This window comes from Artemia franciscana, chromosome 17, assembly GCF_032884065.1.
Source record: "Artemia franciscana chromosome 17, ASM3288406v1, whole genome shotgun sequence".
NCBI classification, from domain to species: Eukaryota; Metazoa; Arthropoda; class Branchiopoda; order Anostraca; family Artemiidae; genus Artemia; species Artemia franciscana.
The window spans coordinates 20535405-20555454 of NC_088879.1; the positions used below are offsets into that span (position 1 = coordinate 20535405).

A 20050-nucleotide genomic window follows, 5' to 3' on the forward strand; every position below is an offset into this window, starting at 1 on the left:
GGAGACTAGGTTGATGAAGTTGTACAAACCAATTTGCATAAAGTTGTACTACCTAATTAGAAGGTTCCATATAGAGCCGCTTTGTTATGGAAGATTTCAATTTAATCGTCATTGATTAATCTGTATTTTGTTTTTTGTCTTTATTTTTATTAATAAAATCCTTATGAAAGTTCATTTACAACTTTGACATTTAGAAGACAACTTAATGGAAGTTGGAACTGTGTCCTTTGTAAAGTAAGTTTTGTTTTTTGCTTAATTAAAGAAGCTCAGTCAATCACATATGTGAATAGAATTTCTGCATTCAGGTTTGCAATAGCATCTTCTTTGCAGAATTGATTGTTCTCAATCCGGATGTGAATTTTCTTCGATATAAATAAAAACAAAACTAGGTATGTAGACCAAATTTTTGCCTAGAGGAGGGCACGTACTTAGGAGTGAGACAAACGTCAAAATAAGGGCAGATTATGTGGAACATTATATACCGGATTAAACATTATAGGAAAAAACTATGGAATAGTATTGGCAATAAAATTAAGAAAAAAAAAAAGGTTTGCAGAATTTAGAAATAAAGTTAAGCAAAAAATGTTTCGATTAAATGTTCAAATTAGTTTTTCCTCTTTATTAGCAGGTGGTAAGAGGCTATCGGAGGAGGAATACGAAAAATGGATTACAGTGACTCGATATATATATATATATATATATATATATATATATATATATATATATATATATATATATATATATATATATATATATATATATATATATATATATATATATATATATATAATCAAGACGAATCTATAAAATACGTAGATATAAGCATTAGCTTCCAAATGAATCCTAAATAGCTCTCTAAGATGTTCCAGTACCACGCTAAGAACAGAGTAAAAAAAAGAGGCACATAAGTGATAAACAGGCTAAAATATAATCTTCCCGGGGTTTTCAAAATGGGGGCAAAAAACATCCGGCTCAGGGTTTTTGACCATGGTCATCCCAATGGTGCACTTTCTATTTGATCCGCTTGATCCGCCTCCACTTTTGAGTTCTCGCACTCTCTTTTTTTTTAGATAAACAGAGCTAATTTGGTATAGCTTATATGCAATGAAGCTACATAATTTAACTCAATAAATATTATTATTCAATGAAGCTATACTATTTCACTTCACTGTGTACAAGACCTATCGACCATCAAATTATAACAACAGTCGTGATAAATAAGATAAACGATAATAACAATATGAATCCAATCCTTTTCGCCTCATTAGCTCTAAAAAAAAGAAGTTCAGAAAACAGGATCATTTTGAGAGGAGAGAAACCAGGAATTTCTTATGATTATACACTTGAATATCAAAAAAGAGCTTAACTAGCTCTTTTTTTCAGGAAAATTTTTACCAATGAAGTTTTTTATTTCATAAACTCCGAATCTTTTAGGATTGAAAAACTCACGTTCACGACTACAATACTATCTCTAAATTATTGGTGCTACTTTTATCACTACAAGTAAAGGAACTTGTTTATACAAATACATATCGTAAAGAGGAACATCTTCTATTAGAACATTAGCTGCCTTTATATGAGATAGTAAAGAGAAAAAAAACTTAAGAGAAAACGGGTAGTAGTACACTTTATTGAAAAAAAAGCATATGACCATGGGTTGTCAGGTTAATCGACAAATGCTGACATTTCTTCTTTGAGGTTTTGATAATGGTTTATTTATGAAAGTAAGAAAGATGAAAACATTTCAAACGTATTTTGTTTATTTAAACCATACAATATATAACCTAGTCAAATTCAAAACGAGCAAAAATTAACATAATTAGGGCTGACAATCCTCATGCCTTCTCAAAACCAGAACACGGTTTGGGCTTACTGAAAAAAAACAAAACAAATGACCATGGATTGTCAGTTTAATTGACAAATGCTGACATTTCTTCCTTAAGGTTTTGATATTTTTTTATTTATGAAAGTAAGAAAGGTAAAAAATTTCAAACGTATTTTGTTTTCATATTTTGTTTATACTTCCCGTGAAAAATGTGTGGTTCAGCATTACAAAGTGACGCTTGAGATATTTAAATACCAAAAGTCTAGCTTTGATCAGCAACAAAGCTCATGATGACATAATAATAAGTGATTCGTATCCATGTTTCTCAAACGAGAAGCTGATAATCTATTCATCCCTAAGATAAGGGCAAAGAAAAAAAAGGTAAAGAATATAGCATTGGACTTTACAGTCCCTACCAGCACTGCTGATCTCCGTTTCTTGGCCCTTCAGCCAGGAAGTACAATGGGGGGGGCAACCATTCTTTGCTTTCGCACACCCTTCCTGTTTACCTTTCCCAGACTTCTCCAGGTACCAATTTGGAGCTGAGTCAACTCTGACAGAGCTAAGAGAGTCACGCCCCTGACCCCCTTCCCAAAGATAGTCACGCCACTGACCATCCCAATGATAAATCCTGTATTTCATTCGCATCCACAAAACGACATGTACCCCCAACCCCTCAGATTCACAAGAGCTTGCGCATAAGAAGCAATGATTAAAATTGGAGGATATTTGACGCAGCTTCCCCCGGTAACTATTTCCGTTTGCTTCATTGGCAAAGGAAAAATATTTCACCAGTCAGTCATTCACTAGTGCCGAACGAGAGTTTTGAATTTTTCTAATCGTAGATATTGGTGAGTGGATCGCTCCTGGAAAATGTTTCTTGACTTTAAAAATTTAAATTTTGCAACTTTTCGATTTTATTTCTTTGTCCTTTCTCTAGATTTTCTGCGTTGTTTAGTGTTTATATATTTTTAATTCTTCCAATTTTGGCTTATATTCGCTGGTTTTATTTATTGGCTTTCTGCAGGGTTTGGTTTTATAAGTTCACTTTTATTTGAGTAGTTTCGTCCACATTTTCGGGCATTTTATTCTAATTGCTCTCAAAGCACGGAAGTGGGGAGGTGCTTGTCCTCCCGAAATATTAACTTTAATTGTCCAGTACTTTTGTTGGCCTTAAAAAACTCATTCTCGATCTTTATTTCTTCATATTTGTTTTTTTTAAATTCACTTTAATCCTCTTCATTTTTTCAATTAAAACATTTTTATATTAAGTGGACAAATCATTTTCAAGTTTTTTGTTTTTTTTTTTTTTCAGACAAGTTGGCAAAGATCAATATTTGATAAAGCAGTTTGACTTCTGAAATTCATGGCCGAATTTTAATTTCAAAATAATTAATAAAGGTTTAATAAGAAATTCTAAGCTAAAAATCAACACAAACGAAAATTTAATTGCCAAATTACAGACATCTACCTTTAAGTGAACACCTTTCGTTTCAAATCCAAGGTTTGGTGCAGTATAAAAAGCCTCAATTTGTCTTTCAACTTGTTCAATGACAATGTGACATCTATTAATGAACGACTGAATCTCTAAAAGCTGTGGAATGAACAAGGACACGCATTCAATCAAATCTTCATCAGGGCAATCTGCTGCAACCCCTAAAAAAGAACTGAAAATTACGAAGATTTCCGCTCGATTTCGATGAATAAGATGATTGGAATGAGGAGTGGACACATGATAGAACCTATAATTCACATCTGTACTCCTACCCCCATCTCCTTATTTAATTTTTTTTATTCATCAACAATTTTCAATAATTCACTTAATACTTTTTAAACCAATTTTCACCCTCCTCCACAAAAATGCATGTGTATGTAGTTAGCTGAAATGACCCAGAAAAGACAAAGTCCATGAGTTTGAAATAACTAAGTCCATAACGTAACAATTTTGAACTTGCAACTATTTAAAAAATCTTACACTTATCATATATTTAGCCGTCCACCACCAGTTCAACTTCAGGGTAAAATTTAGTCTTACTTCGAAACTACCTTTAGGAGCTCAATATCTCAATTTATTATTTATCTCAGTTATTTTTCACAGGTGAAATATTTTTCAAGATTGCAAAAATATACAGTTGCTTTTCTAAGATCATTACAATTTAGTGAGATTTCTGTATCTTCGAAAATTATAGTCTAATTTATTTTATATCAATTGTTAAAAAAAAAAACATAACACAGCTACATCCCCTCAAAACACCGCGGCATGATATGGAGGAGAAATAGTCGAATAAATCCACAAATAAAAAGAAAAAATTACATTAACCAAAGGAGAAGTTTAGAAACAAAACAAAGCAACATCATGAATCATCAAATACAAAATCATGTAGCCTGCTACCACTAACTTAGCACTCAATACTCAACTCCTTCCTTAACACACATCAATCAAAATGAAAAATACTAATATTGATGATTTAATATAATCATTAAAATCATACTTAAAAACAATCCATTTTCCAACAGCCTCTTAAATTCCCTTGGATCACAATTACCTTTAATACCACCATTTAACGATTACCATAACTTAGTCCCTCTAAAAACCAGAGATGACCCCCACCTAAACATAACCAAAATGCTAACATAAATTTTATTCCTTGACTTTGTGCCACGGTAAGGAGCCTCATTAACAGGTATGAACACACTTAAAAAAGCAGCAAACTTATCTTTGACGCAAATATACATGAAAACACCGTAATGCAAAAATTACGAAGAGCAGCCACTATTACTATTTTCAACTTAACGTAAGCCTCCCTACACGATTCAGAGGGCTTAAATTAGCAATTACTCTAATAACAATAATTTGAAAAACTTGGACTATGTGAATGATTGAAGAGAAAGTCCCCAGCCATATTGGACTATAATAAAATATACATTGGAGGATTAAACTGAGGTATAATACACAGATTATGTCCTTCGGGAAGCAATCGAATTATACCAACATTTCTAACAAAAGCATTTGAAACTTCCTCAATATGAATATTAAATGAGAGCGATTCATCCACGATAAACACCAAGGTAATGAATACGTGACATCCTCCATACCAAAAGGCCCCCAGCTAAAAACTGAAGACACTCATGGACAACAAGTGGCAGACCATCCAAAAACTCCAAAACTAGACTTAAATAATGAATAAGAATCTTGTTCCACCTGATCCAGACGGATATCCTCTGAATAGTATTAGACAATGAAGTACCCAAGAATTTAATCATTTCGTATGCACAATTAGAGCTGTATCATCAGCAAACGTCGAGAGAGAAAAAATTATTTCTTTTACCGTAAAATCTGAAACCTTATTGACAAGTGGCCGAAAAGAAGGAAGGACGGCAATTGAAGTATATCAAAAACAATAGAGGGCCTAAAAAAGACCCTGTGGTACCCCACATATAATATGCAATGTCTAGATATTGAGTCGGATATTTTTATTATTTGTGTAAATAATTACTGAGACTACACTGACAAATCATGATAAAACACAAAATCGCAAAGAAAGGAAGAAAATGAAGAAAATAATCACTGGCTGTTTATTATCCTCGTTTTCTTCTTTTCTTGGTGATTTTATGTTTTATTATTTTTTGGAACTACCAGAAAAGAAACTAATAAACAAATTAAAACATCTTCAATTAACTCCGTATCTTCGCAACTTTTCAATAAGTACAGAATGATCAACTGTCTCAAAAGCTTAGATAATATCTAAAAGCTAACCTTCGCTAAAAGCTAAATTTTACCTGTCACACAGCGACAGCTGCAACCTAGTAAAAAACGAACCTCAACCAAAAATAATAATAAAAAGAAGACAAAAGGTGTGGCATAGGTACTAATTCCCAAAATTCATTAGAAAAAAGCATGGTCTTTCTGCTATTCGAATATATATTCACGATCGGTGATCATACGTACAATAAAGACAAACAGTAGTAATACCTTCACCAAAAAGAAGTACTTCACACAAATAATTATTTTGTAATGTTCTGGTCAACTTTGACATCTCCATACAAAGACTTGTGAATACCAGCATAATTTTATGAGATATTTCGTGATCTGTATGTGCCAATAGAAGCAAATCACTGCATTCTTGCCTTGGATCCTGCAATTAAAATTACAATAAAAAAAAACTGGGTAATGAAAAAAAAAAACTATATGACCAATCTTAAATAGCAAGGAATCTCAGGAAAAGAAAAAAGGAGCGAAAGTGCAACCATCTCCAATCTTTAGATAAGGGGAGGGACAGTATATACAAAATACCTTTACGATTATTTAAATGAGAATTTAATGCATTTTTATGAGCAATAGTTCATTAATGTTTGAAAACTGAGTCAAAAACATATTCTTTATCTAAATACTGAAATAAATATTGAAATAACGAACAAGTATTAGTTTTAAAATGTACTTTACCAATAAAATATGTGTCCTAGCCACCTCAGCCTAACTCTCACTATATATCCCTAGAAAGCGGGAATGAACCGTATTTTTCATACATCTTACTGTTTCTGATACGGTCAGTCAGTTGGGTAACCAAAACAATTCGTAGACTATTTTATTAGAAAACATCTAGCAATCTGTCTTTGAAAGTGCCCACGCTTCAGAATAGTGCTAGACCACTATTACCATTATAGCTTCCAACTTTCTAATTTTGGTAATCAGATTTATCTATTGCACTTTTACAGTTAGGGAAGGGGACAGTAGCCAAACTTTTGTTTGTAGTAATTTTTGTTCGTTTTTAACTTGATTTGCATATTCAATATGAGTTACACTCGTTTTGAGATTTGTTTATTCATTTATATTAGTACCTCTTGATGTGAAGGAGTTGGAAATTGAAAGGAAAAGTTCCCTTTAATAGCCAAAAGTAATTGGAGGGCAGCTAATCCCCCTCCCACACCCACCATTTCCCCAAACACATCCAATCAAAACTTCGAGATATCCATTTTGTTCAACATATTGAAAGCTCCGGAAGTTATGTCTTTGAGGATGACAAACCCCAGATCCCTCAGGGCAAGGGTTGTAAGTCATGCCCTAGGGGCATGTAAGGTATATATAGAAAGGGTGATTGTATATAAACTTCGGAGGGGCTCATTGGATTGGTTATCAGACGTCCGAATGCCCTTTTAAGATTCAGAGTGGATACCCGCCCACACCTCCCATTTTCCCGAAATGTATCTGACAGAAATTTTGAGATGACCATTTGTTTTCGTAGAAACTTCGAAAAGAGCTCATTCGATTGGAAATTGAAAGGCCTTTTCTGAAAGTCGAAAGTGTTTGGAGAGCAACTAACCACTATTCCATGCCCACTATTTCCCCAAGCACAGCCAATAAAAATTTTGAGATTGTCATTTTGTTCAACGTAATCAAAAGATCCATAAATTAGGTCTTTTAGGATGACCCCCCCCCTCCTTAGCCCTTAGGTCAATGTTGTAAGTTTTACCCTCGGAACATATAAGGTTTATATAGAGAGACGATCGTATAAACTTCGGAGGGGGGCTCATTAGATAGGTAGTCAGAAGTTCTAGTGTCCTTCTCTAAGATTAAGAATGATCGAAGGGTGGATACCCCCCCCCCCCACCAAATCCTCGTATTTTCCGAGATTATGAGATGGCCACATCCAATCACAATTTAAGATAGCCATTTTATTCAACATAGTTGAAATATAAGGACATTATATATTTGAGAATGACAACCCTCCTACAGCCGTCAAGACAAGGGTTGTAAGTTATTCCCTGGGGGCATATAAGATTTATATAGAAAAGTGATCGTATAAACTTCGGAGGGAGCTTATTGAATTAGTTTCTTTGATGTTACTACTTCTCATTAAGGCAGTATACCTCCCAGATTTGTCTTCGACAGCTAATGAGCAGAGAACAAAATCAGCTAACATTTTTTCTCATATGCAGCCATTTATCCTGTAATATTGTATTATTACAAGAATACAAACCTCACTACTACATTTAATATTTCATTGCCAGCAATGTGGAAAACCGCAACTCAACTAATCACACCTAAATTATTTACTTTTTTCTACGTAGTTACTTTTGGTATTATCTTTATTTATGTTACACAATGAAAAGCAATCACTTATCATTTTTGTTTCTGCTACACAGAAACAAAAATGCTAATACAGCTTAGGTTCAAACTTAGAATAATTACCCATACCTCTGTCATAGCAATACGGATACGAAAGATAAACGGAATTATTACTACTACTACTACTAACAATAATAATAACTCACTGCAGCCCTGAGTCGCCTGAGGCCAATGCAGCTACGCACCCTCATCCTACAACCTAATCTACTCAAGGATTCCCTCTTTACACCCTCCCAGGAAGTTCCCATTTCCTTTAAATCTTTATTTATGACATCCTCCCAACCCAGACAAGGACAACCTGCTCTCCGTGTAGCCGAAGATGGTGGGCCAAAAAGGACAATTTTCGGCAATCTGTCATCTTTCATCCGCAGAACGTGGCCTAGCCATCTCAACCTTTCTTTCACTATAGCCCCAGAAAGCGGGAGTAAACCACATTTTTCGTACAGCCTACTGTTTGAAATACAGTCAGTCAGCCGGGTACCCAGAACGATCTGTAGAAAATTCCTCTGAAAAACATCTAGTAAATTTTCGTCGCTTTTTGGAGCGCCCATGCTTCAAAGCCATATTTAACCACTGTCATCATTGTAGCTTCCAATATTCTAATCTTGGTTTGCAGACTTATCTTCCTATTCTTCCAAACTTTTTTTAACTATGAAAAAACACCCTGACCCTTAGCTATTCTACTTTTAACATCTTCACTGCTCCCACCATCTTTACTAATAATACTACCAAGGTAAGTGAAGCTGTCCACCTGATCTATCTTTTTGTTACCCAGCGTTACCTTTTCATCTTCATTTATTCCTAGCCTTAGTGACTTGGTCTTCTTAACATTAATTTTCAAACCTATTCTAGCACCCTGAACTAGCAAAACTTCTATAATTTCATTCATTTTGCTCACACTTTCATCTATTATGCTTAAATCATCAGCATAGTCTAAGTCCAGGAGCGTATTTCCTCCCCATTTGATTCCGTGGTCTCCAATTGCCTTTCCTGTGCTCCTTAAGAAGAAGTCCATCAAAATGATCCATATAAAGGGGGATAGAACACAGCCTTGCTTAACTCCTGATTTAATACAAAACCAGTTGCCAACCTCATTTCCTAGCTTAACCGCAGCAGTATTATTCTCGTACATAGCACAAATCACTTTAATGTATTTGTCTGGTATATCATATAAGGATAAGACCTTTGCTAATGCTCTTCTATCAACAGAATCAAAAACTTGCTCATAATTGATAAAACTGAGGACCAAAGGTGTTTGACAACGAAGGGACTTCTCAATTATTAACCTGAGAGGGAAAACTTCTTCGACACATCCTCTACCTTTTCTAAAACCGCATTGTTCTTCCCTTAAAACTTTGTCTATCTCTCAGTCTAAAAAGTATCATATTACTAAGTGATTTGCTACCTACAGAGAACAGACTAATGCCTCGATAATTACGACACTCACTTTTGTCACCTTTCTTATACAGTGGCTTAATTAAAGCTTTCCTAAAATCGTTAGGTACTTCCCATTTTTCAAAAATCATATTTATAATCTTCAGTAGCTTATTTCTAATCTCAGAGCCACCATATTTAAGAAATTCATTTATAACACTATTTCCACCTGGAGCCTTTTTATTTTTTAATCCTTTTAGTACTGTCGCTAATTCTTCCTCAACAAACAAATCTTCCTTCACATCAAAGGTAGCACAAACTTTTTCATTTTCATCTATATCGTTTCCTGCAACTGCATCTCGGTTTAGCACATTCTCAAAATGTTCCGCCCATCTTTCTTTAACTCTTTCCTTATCACTAATTGTGGCCCCATTCCTGTCTTTAAGTGGGACTAGTCTATTTGTTTAGTCGACAGTTGGTTCAACAGGGGCATATACTACTATAACTGATACCCTGAACTTTTTAGTCTAATGAGCAATTAGTATTCTATTATTAATACCTTCCCAGCCTAAACAAGACTTAGTATCTTCCTTATTCATCATGAGCCCTACTCCCATTCTATGTGCCCCATCCTTCCTACCTGAGTAAACAAATTCTATGTCGCCTAATTTCATGCTTCCTACCCTTGGGTTATGAGTGTCTGAAACTCCTAGTAAATCTAGAAAAAGGCAGCTTTGACTAAAGCTTTTCAATTACAATTCCTTTGAAGTTTTTACCATTTGAAAATGTCAATACAAATAATAATTCAACAACAATTCAATTTCAATAACAATTTCAATAAGTTTCAATAACAGAGCATGAAAAAGGAATCGTCAAAGTCAAAGCACTAGCGTTAACTTAGTAAAGAGCAAAGTAGCTTAAATGTGTTATGCCCAAACAAGTAATTTTATAATTAGCTTGAAATACAATTGTTGCTATTTTTCAATTGTTTTTAATGTGTCTATTTTCAAGCACTTGAACAAACATACTGAAACTTTTAGGATCTTCAGTCCCTTGTAGCTTGAATTCGTTGTTGTGTACTTCCGGCAATCATGGCTGAAATCCAAGGCCAAATTCCCAAACTTGTGTAAAAGTTGTTCTTTTATGGTAGCTGTAAAAGAGGAAACAAATATTAAATGAATTCAAATGATTTGTGTTAAAAAATGCATTGTCTTCTTTGACAAACAGATATATTACATAACAGCAGACATAAGAAATTGGAGTTTGAGAGTGATGATCTTTACTATAAATTTACAATCAACTATACCAATTCTTTATATAAAATGATTCCAGCTGCAGCTGCAGCCGTGATACTGCTAAAAGACTAAAATAGAAAAACAAGTATATAGTATTTATTTAATTTCTTTAAGCACTATCGGCTATAGTTCGTTCTTTGATGTAATTTGAAACGACACCAGTATGAAAAGACATTAAATTCCGAATGAAACTGGTAATTACAAAAATTCAAAAACCTTAAAAAAGAAAACCAAAAGTTCGAAGCTTAGTAGACCACTGTCTTGGCTAATAATACTGCTGCAACCTGGATTAATAAAAAAGTCACAAACGGGAAAAGGTCTATGGGTTTTCTTATTTGGAATAGTAAGAAACGAACTTCAGGGAATCAGGCAGCTTACTAAGTCCAATATGTGCCATGGTTTGTTCTTTACTGGGTTTCCACCATATCCAATGAAATTTACATAATCCCCATTTATATTAAACTACGTTGATTCCCTATTCATATTTATTTTTATATTTTCATTACCACAGGCTAGATTTAACTATGATTTTTTTTTTTTTTTTGCTAAAACATTTACTGTATCAACGAATTAATTTTCTTGTCTTATGTGAAATTTAAATACCAGAAGTCTCCAATGGTGCAGCGGTGCAGTATTAATATACTGCACCGCTGGTGCAATATTGATATAAAACTACAGTGTTATAGAAAAATGCAGTTTTCTGTAAAAAAAAATTAATATTATTTTTAAAATTGTTTTTGTTAAATACAGAGGTTTTAAATACATTAATTTCCTTTCAAATGAGCCATTAAACAGCTCTCTGTGATTTTCCAGTGCCCTGCTAGCTAAAGAGAATAAACGAAAAAAAATGCCGTCAATGCAGAATATAATAGTTTAATCTACATATCTTGTTTTTCAAGCCAATGTATTTTCCTCGTTATTCAAGCCGAGGCACTAGAAGTTTCTTACATATATATATATATATATATATATATATAAATTCCATTAAAATGATGGATTGTGTTCATCTGTATTACCAAAGGTAATACAGTAATATACAAGCAGGGCACCTAAAGTCTTAGAAAAAAAAACACTAGGCAAACTATCGAAATCTCCTGCATAGAAAAAAGCATCTGGAAAAGCAAAAAGCACTTACAGCTACAGCAACCAGTAGCCTATGCACAAAGATACTTCTAAGCCATTTGTACTATTTTATTCATTTGCCAGCGATATCAGCGTTACTGAGGTGCATTAAAACAACGTACTTTTGTTTTTAAATGAAGTATTTTTTCTTAAAGCTTCTCCTGTTGGTTGGCATATTATCTGGAATTGAAGAGCTGATTTTGTTTGAAAATTGTAGAATTTGGATGGAAATTTGATTCCCTTAGCTTAAAAACAACAAGAGAAACTAGTTTCATTTAGAAACATAAAACTAACTCTTGTTTGTAGCCAATCTACTCTGATGAGGCCACAGTAATGAGTGAGGCACCACAGGGAACTGTACTAGGCCAAACCCTTTTCCTGATATACATCAATGACATCTTCAATCATGTGGATAATAATACCCACTTGTTCACTGATGATACCAAACTTTTTGGTGTTGCAAACCCATAGAGTATAACACAAAATAGACAGGTAACAGGATTGAACTCAAGACTGGCTACTCCAATTCAATACAACCAAATACTGTATTTTGCACCTTGGACCCACCTGCCAATGGCTACCTACTCAATTTTCAACCCCGTCACTAAAATAAGGGAGCAAGTAAAGAATAGAGAAGAAGAAAGGGACCTTGGTGTCTTTGCTGGCAATTCGAGTTTCCACAGCCACGTCCGGTTTTCATATTACTCCTTACTTCCAGTTGAAAAAGTTTGTTTTATATTTAATTTTATGGCTGTTTGTGATGCTGCATGATCATGCCAAATAATATATCTCTTCATTTTATCATCTCAGGGTGTACCATGTGTCCTTTGATAAAATGGGTTTGCTGTATTCTCAATCTGTGAAAACCACTCTGTCTCAGTGCTTTCAACAAATTTGATGGATAGCCTAATATCAAAGTTTGCGGTAGCAAATTGAAATTAAGTAGCCCCTCAAAACAATGGCAACCAAAACTCTAAATATAAGAATTTTGACAACATTAAATCCCTCAAAAGAATTAGCTTTGTATGCTGATCCCAAGTATATGAAAATCATTAAGTTTAATAGTGTGTGTTTAAAGCTACATGCCTCAGAAAATTTGTCTAATTTTTAAAGGGAAAAACACCCCTATGAAGGCAAGAAATTTTGATGAAAAGCACACCATTTAGCTTCAGCATATCACACAACCAAACTCTAGAAGTATCAAGCTCCTATCAATAAAACTGTGGAATAGGCCTAATACGTTTTTTTCCCAAAAGAAGGATCAAAGAAGTATTTATTTTTTTCCCATGGGTGATCATTTCAAACTAATTGTCATAGAAGATTGGAAGAAAGCTCATTCAAATGTTAATAAAAATTATACTGCCTTTTAATGTGAGCAAAAAGATTGTGCCACAGGAAAGTGGCATTCTTGGCCATTTTGTCACATCAAACTACAATTTTCCCCAAAAAGGACTATTTTACTATTGATTGAAAATTCTGAGGTAGTGCATTGATATAAAAGTATCTAAAAACTGTATATTGAGTTTTCGAATTACAGAAGAAATAATGTCACATGGTGACAAATTTGATTCTTAAAAGTCATCTAGTCCAACAAAATAAATGGTTAATATGGATATTTATCTTAGTGCATGATTCAAACAAGTTGATTGAGTGTCTCGAATATCCTAACCCTAATTGAGCCTTGCAATAAATGAAGAATGTGTTTTGGGGAAGAGGAGGGGAGGGCCAAGATTAGGAAAAAGATATCTAATTGCTTTTGATTCCTTGGACTATTTTTAGCTTATACCTTTATTATTGGTGCTAGAGAGGGAGCAAAAGTACCTCTCCTAATGCACCAATCTTTTTCGATGTTGTAAAAAAAATCATGTTCCTATGCTTACTGACTCAGAGATGGAAATACTGAAGAAGGTTAGGTATCCTGAGCTTTGCCAGGAGATTTCTTTGGGGTTATCAAGTTCTACCAGGAGCTTTGTATCCAATAATTTCAAATGGTAATATTTTTCTTTTACAATTTATTTAGTTTCACAATGTAATGAAACATATATATATACAATATGATAACCCTAATATCATGCTCTTTCCAACTAGGCCTATAATAATTGCTTTATTCAGAAATTCAATTTTTGTCCCATTACAGATTCTCAAAGATTATACCTTTTTCTTTTGTTTTTGGCTATATAAAAGGTTTGAGAACAACAATTTTCATTTCATTATATACAGAATAATTGTAGTTAACACATTTCAACTGCAGCTCCACTATACTTTATACCCCCCCCCCCTCATGTGCAAATATATAGCCAAAACTATATATTTCCCATGTTTTTTTTTTTTATTTTGTTTTTGTCACAGCAGATTCAATTTACAGGTAAACCAGTTTAAACCAGAGTGATGTAAACAGCAGCATATAAGTGGTATCTAAAATATGAGAAAAGGTGTCAATACTGGTGTCACTAAAAAAGGCACTGAGTGGTATGTTTACCTAATACAAAGGTCAGTAACATTAACTGCCCCAAAAAATTTGGACTAAATACTCAAATTTTGTCAATATTTTTTACTTTCATTCATCATTTTAATTTTTTAATAGAAGAACTAAAGAAGTGGGACATTGCATATCAATTTAGAATTATTGATAGCCTATATATGATTTAACAAATAGAAATTGGTGGCTTATAGGACCAGTAGCTCACATTATGTTTTGGTTAGAATTGGGTATGTTTAAAAAATGATTTTTCAACTTAAAGTAAGGAGCAACATTAAAACTTGAAACAAACAGAAATTAACCTGCATACAATGGGACCTGTCCATTCCTCAACTCCCTTCTCTTTATGATGAAGTTTGACTTTCATCCCAATGGTTTAACTTCTGAAACACAAGGGGCCTTGAACTGGAATAAGAATGTTATAAAGCACTAAGAAAAATTACTATAGCAAGTGAGGGTTTTAGGAGTGAGGATTTTAGTGCTTTGTCATTTTTCTATAGCCCTGCTCATTCATGGAATAATTTCTGCTTGTTTAAATTTCAATTCACCTTAAATTGCATCTTCTAGAAATTATAGTTGAAGAATCCATATATGTTGTCAGGTAACATTGGCTCATTTTTCTTGTCATAATTCATGTGTAAATTAGCACTATTTACATACATACTGGACAGTTTGGTTTCATTGTTGGGTGTCGGTAGACGTATTGCCAGCCAGGCATTATTTAGGGCTAAAAGGGAAAGGTGGCACCTAATAGACCCTGCTGGATAATAATGGTTGGTTCTACTGTGACTTCCATGACTTGTTACTATACTCTTGGGTTAATGCTAATCCTTACTTTGAGCTGAAACAACTTATTGTTTTATTTATTATACTTTAAAATGTTTATAAATATGGAAACAAGTATGATAATCTAAATAGTAGAAATAAATATTATAGCATAAAGTAAGAATTTCTGCTTTAATATTTTCATTTACTTTTGTATATATTCTATGGGTGTAAATACAGCCTATACCTTTCCACATAAAATAGCTAGAAGAAATTGAATAAATACCTTGATGCCTTTTTTATTGTCTTTTGAAATATAATAATCAGTTCTTGGGCATTTTCTTTTAGTCCTTAAAGGGGCTCTAAACAGCTCACAGCAACCACAAACTTAAAAATACATCTCCAAAAAAATTGCCTAAGTGAAAAATAAAATGCAATTTGTGTTTGATACAGGAATGGTAATGATTATTTTAACAGTATAATATTATTTTAAGAATAAATTTGCAGGACTTTTTGAAAAGGGCATGAAACTCATCAAAAATGGCATCACAGCATAATGAAAAACAAAAACCAAAAAACAAAAACATTGTATAATCATCTTTGTTGAAAGCCCTAAATAGGAGACTTAATCCCCCCCCTTGAATAACAAGGAGAATCACATTTTTGTATGTGTACCATTGATGTATCCCCTTTTTCCTTTTTTTGTATAGGCCTAGAACTTACATGCAGAATAATAGCAGTCAACACATATTGGCAAATTTATAGCAAACCATGTAACTGGCTTTTGTATAAAGTGAATATCTTTGCAAATATAATAATTGGTTCTTCACTAAATTCAGATTTAAGCACATTTTTAGCCCTTAAAATGAAAAATTTTCAAAAAATTATGACTGTTCATATAACTGACTTACTAATAAAGCAAACATAGCACTTGATGCCTTTTTGGTGTTCTTTATGAATATAACAATTGCTTCTACCACAAATTCAAATTTAAGCACTTTTTAAGCCTTAAATGACAAATTTTCAATTAAAGTATGAGTTATTCATGGTTTCCAACAAAATAATACTGTTTTCTCTGCACTATTTTCAACAAAATAATACTACATTTTCTCAGTGCTAAAATTATTTATAATTAGGCTAGTTTAGGTTAAAACGTGCTTAAACCTGAATTTAAGGTAGAAGCAACTATTATATTTGTAAAGAGCATAAAAAAAGGCATCAAGTGGTATATTCTTTTTATATAATGTTTTATTCTTACAAATAGGCCAATAGAAGAACATAAAGAAAGACAACAAGTTATATACTCATTTTCTAAATTATAGCCCACTAGCTAAGTAATAGCAAAAATGATATCTACTTCCTATAGGTAAATTCAAATGGTAAACTATCACAAACACTACTGTTGTATTGTAACAGTAGGATAAAACAAAGAATCAAATGGTAGACTGCTACTCTTCTCATTCCATAGCCTAGTGGTTCCCTCAGGAGAGGAGCTCTTGTCCAACAGCCCCTGAACTGCAGCTTTCATAAACATTCTTAAGATAAGACTAAATACTAATGAATTTTTCATCAAAACAAAGCGAATGGGCTATATTTATTTATGGCTTATAGATTTAACCTCCCAAACTTTCTACGTCCATGCTGTGAATAAATCAAATTATTATATTTAACTGCCACCTATTTTATGACACAAATCTTTTGCTGTTCCACAGACTAAATGTATGTAATACAGACGTCTAGCTGAAATAATTTTATGGTACCAGTCAATTTGGTGGTTGGACTTGTCTATCTTCACGCAAACGCGTCATCTCATATATAGCCTAGTAAAGGCATTCGGAAACCCAACTCTTTTTTAATTGTAGGATATAGAACACAGACATTTGTATCGTATAATTTTGTCTGTGTGCTATTGTCTAGAGCTGAATAATCCTTAATAAAACATTCGTAAGTCGAATCTATTTTAAACTTTAATATGATTTTATCGATCTTCAGATAGTAGATAAGCACCGTTAGCATCGGTGAGAATCATATAGTGGATAAGGCACCTCAAGGTAAGTCATAGCTTTTTTGTACCCAAGTCGCCATGTTTTAATATCTTGCACAAGTTTCTCCTTTCCTCAATAAAGGTATCCAAATGAATCTCATTCAAAATTAGGATTTATCTAACATTGCATTTCCGATTTGTATGCCATTTTGTGGTTTTAAAAAGGGGCCACTTTATAATAAAACATGTCCTTCAGTTCTTAGATTTATGCTCTTGTTTGATTGTACATGTCTGTTCACAAAAAGAAAACGCCTTACGAACTCTCTAAAGAAGCAAAAACCAAGTAAATGGTAAATTCAATCGGTATCAAATTGTGACCTCTATCTGTATATAGCAGAGAAGCTCTGAAGAAATCATTGAAACTTTTGGGTAATTCGATACCCAGCTTTAGTAAAATTTGCGCGCCAAAGAAAGGAGTCTTGAAGGGCTGAAACATCCTGAAGACTTTAACTTCAGGGAAAAAGAAGAGCAAGACACCAGATAATAAAACAATACAAGGAATTTCTGCTAAAGGAAGGAAAGATCAAACTACAATGTTAGCCACTTTTATGTGGTTTGCAAAATTTTATAAGCGTTTAGGTGGTAAATTTCTTGATATTTATTACTTTAGATTGAAAGTATAAACAAATTATTAATTATCCTTCATGATTAAGTTGGGATCGCAGCATGATTAGATGTCCTGTAAATGAAAGCAGGCTAAGTCCTGGCTTCACAGATAATGTTCGAGTTCTACCAGAATTTTTGCTTACGGGTAAAACTCATCTGCGAGGAATCAAACTTTATTTTATTTTTTGAGGTTCGGAACAAGATTCTATAGTTCTTGCTTTAAAATATTTTCGTTTTAAGCGTCTACGAGTTAACTGAAAAACAAATTTTTACTTAAGTAATTTTCCATTGGCATATATCATTTACATGGATATATGCAGATAACGTAAAAAAAGGTTTAAAGTTTTTGGTTTTTATTTATATCGGTCTCATGTCGATATCAAAGGCAATGCTATAGCGTTGCTTAAAGTAAAGGCCATTAGGCTTCAATATTTATTATTATTTTTTCCCCAGTGGCACTTCATATGAAAAGGGTAGTCGTATAAACTTCGAAGGAGAAGAGGGGGCTCATTCGATTGGAGATCGGAAGTTCTAGTGCTATTTTTAGGATTTAAAAGTGACTGGGGGGAAAGCCCCCCACACCCTCTTTTCCTAAATTCATCCAATCGAAATTTTGAGATAGCCATTTTGTTCAAATTAGTCCAAGATCAAATATAAAATCGCCGGGATCGACAAAACCCTCCAGAGCCCGAGGGCAAGTGTTAAAAGCTATACCATGGGGATGTATAACATTTTTATAGAAGGGTTGGTCATATACACTTTAGAGGGGGTTCATTCGATTGAAAATCGGAGGTTCTAGGTCTCTTTCTAAGAGTTCTCTCTTTCTCCCAAATGCATTCGATTTAAGTCTTTGAATAATAATTTTGTTCAAAATAGTCCAAAGATCATATAGTTATGCCTCTGGAGTTGAAATAACGTACCGGAATCCTCGGGCAAGGTTTGTAAGCTATACCCTGGGGACATGCAAAAGTTTTCATGCAATGTTTGGTCACATAAACCTTGACACTCACAGGGTGGGTCAAACACTCAATCAAATCCAGGTGGAAGATGTGCTCGTATAAATATCGTAGAGGGCTCATTCGTTTGAAATTGAAAGTTCTAGTGCTCTTTTGAGAGCCAAACGTGATCGTAGGGCAACTAGCCCCCCGCCCTCTTTTTCCTAAATTCATCCGATTGAACTCTTAAGATAGCCATTTTGTATAAAATGGTTCAAATATCATATAACAATATAACAAATATCATGTAACACTCCTCTAAAAACTAATTAAAATCTTAAACAAGTGAAAATATCTATCGAAACAAGTGAAAGACCTATTAACTATGCCTCCGGGCATGCAATGTCCCCCAAAACCCCCAAGGCAATAATTGAACATATACAATTTACCCTTTTTTGATTGCAGGAGTTTTTGTTCGGAAAAGGGGGAATGTTTGATTCTGATTGTGTTTGATTTTACTTACTTACTTATTTAGATCCTCCTACGCCTGGGGGCGCATAGGGCAGCAACGGTTGACCTCCAAATTGACCGATCCTGTGCCAAAGACCAAAGTTCGTTCAGAATGGTTCGGAGACTCGTCGCCTCTTTCTCCAGGGATAGACCAAGTGTACTGCGTTGTCTTCCACTCCTTCGAATGCCGTGTGAGGTCCATCACCACAAATCATGTGGGAGGTGCCCTTCGCACTAGCGGGCCGTATGCCCCCAATAATTCCATCTTCTCACTCTGATCTCGTTGGTCACCAGTGGTTATTCGGTATCAGTCCTTATTTGAGCATCCGTTACTCTATCGGTCCAATGTACTGCAAGGATTCTAAGCAGGCAATTATTCTCGAAGCCAACTAGTATTTTCTCAGAATTCTTTTCATGGCTCCAGGACTCGCATCCATATAAAAGTACAGCGAGTACATTACTCCTAAACAATCGCAATTTCAACTTCTGAGAGTAGTACATACGTCTCAAAATATTCTTAGGTTGAGAAAATGCTACACCTGCATACGCTATGCGTAGCAAGACTATCCGAATTCCCATCTTGGGCGATTTTACTACCGAGGTACTTAGATTCTCAGACCTTTTCAATATCAGTGCCTTCGTATTGTATCCCAGCTGCAATGGTCGTCAGAACTGCGTTTGCCATACTTTTTGCTTTATCAACATTACTCTTCAGGACCATAGAGGCAGCTTTCGCTTATAGTTCATCCAGATTATGTTGAATATCCTCTTGACAGTGAGCCACGAGAACAATGTCGTCAGCCAAATCGCAGTTGTGTACTCGACGCTCAGGGAATTGCTTTATGCCTCTTCTAAAGTGGCAAGCTCAAAGCACAAAACCTATAAGATATTGGAGATAGTAAACATCCTTGACGTACACTGGACTCGACAGGGAACCAATCTGACAGCCCATCCTTCGTCTGGACTGC

General features: G+C 34.1%; 1 protein-coding gene across 5 annotated transcripts in view; it reads right to left on the reverse strand.

Moving 5' to 3' along the window:
* LOC136037977 (WASH complex subunit 4-like) overlaps positions 1-16658 on the reverse strand; it is a 117835-nt gene extending 101177 nt beyond the window's left edge. Inside the window, exons 1-5 of one of the 5 annotated variants that reach the window (XM_065720874.1) lie at positions 16606-16649; positions 14525-14627; positions 10355-10476; positions 5799-5961; positions 3297-3481 (exon numbers count right to left, since the gene is read on the reverse strand). In XM_065720874.1, coding sequence (XP_065576946.1) covers positions 3297-3481; positions 5799-5892 — 279 coding nt within the window. In that variant the 5' untranslated portion in view covers positions 5893-5961; positions 10355-10476; positions 14525-14627; positions 16606-16649. Of the gene's footprint in view, positions 1-3296; positions 3482-5798; positions 5962-10354; positions 10477-11756; positions 12063-14524; positions 14628-16439; positions 16537-16605 lie in introns of those variants that run through there. The other 4 variants (XM_065720872.1, XM_065720871.1, XM_065720870.1 and 1 more) reach the window with 4 other exon arrangements.
* Positions 16659-20050: the final 3392 nt, after the last annotated feature.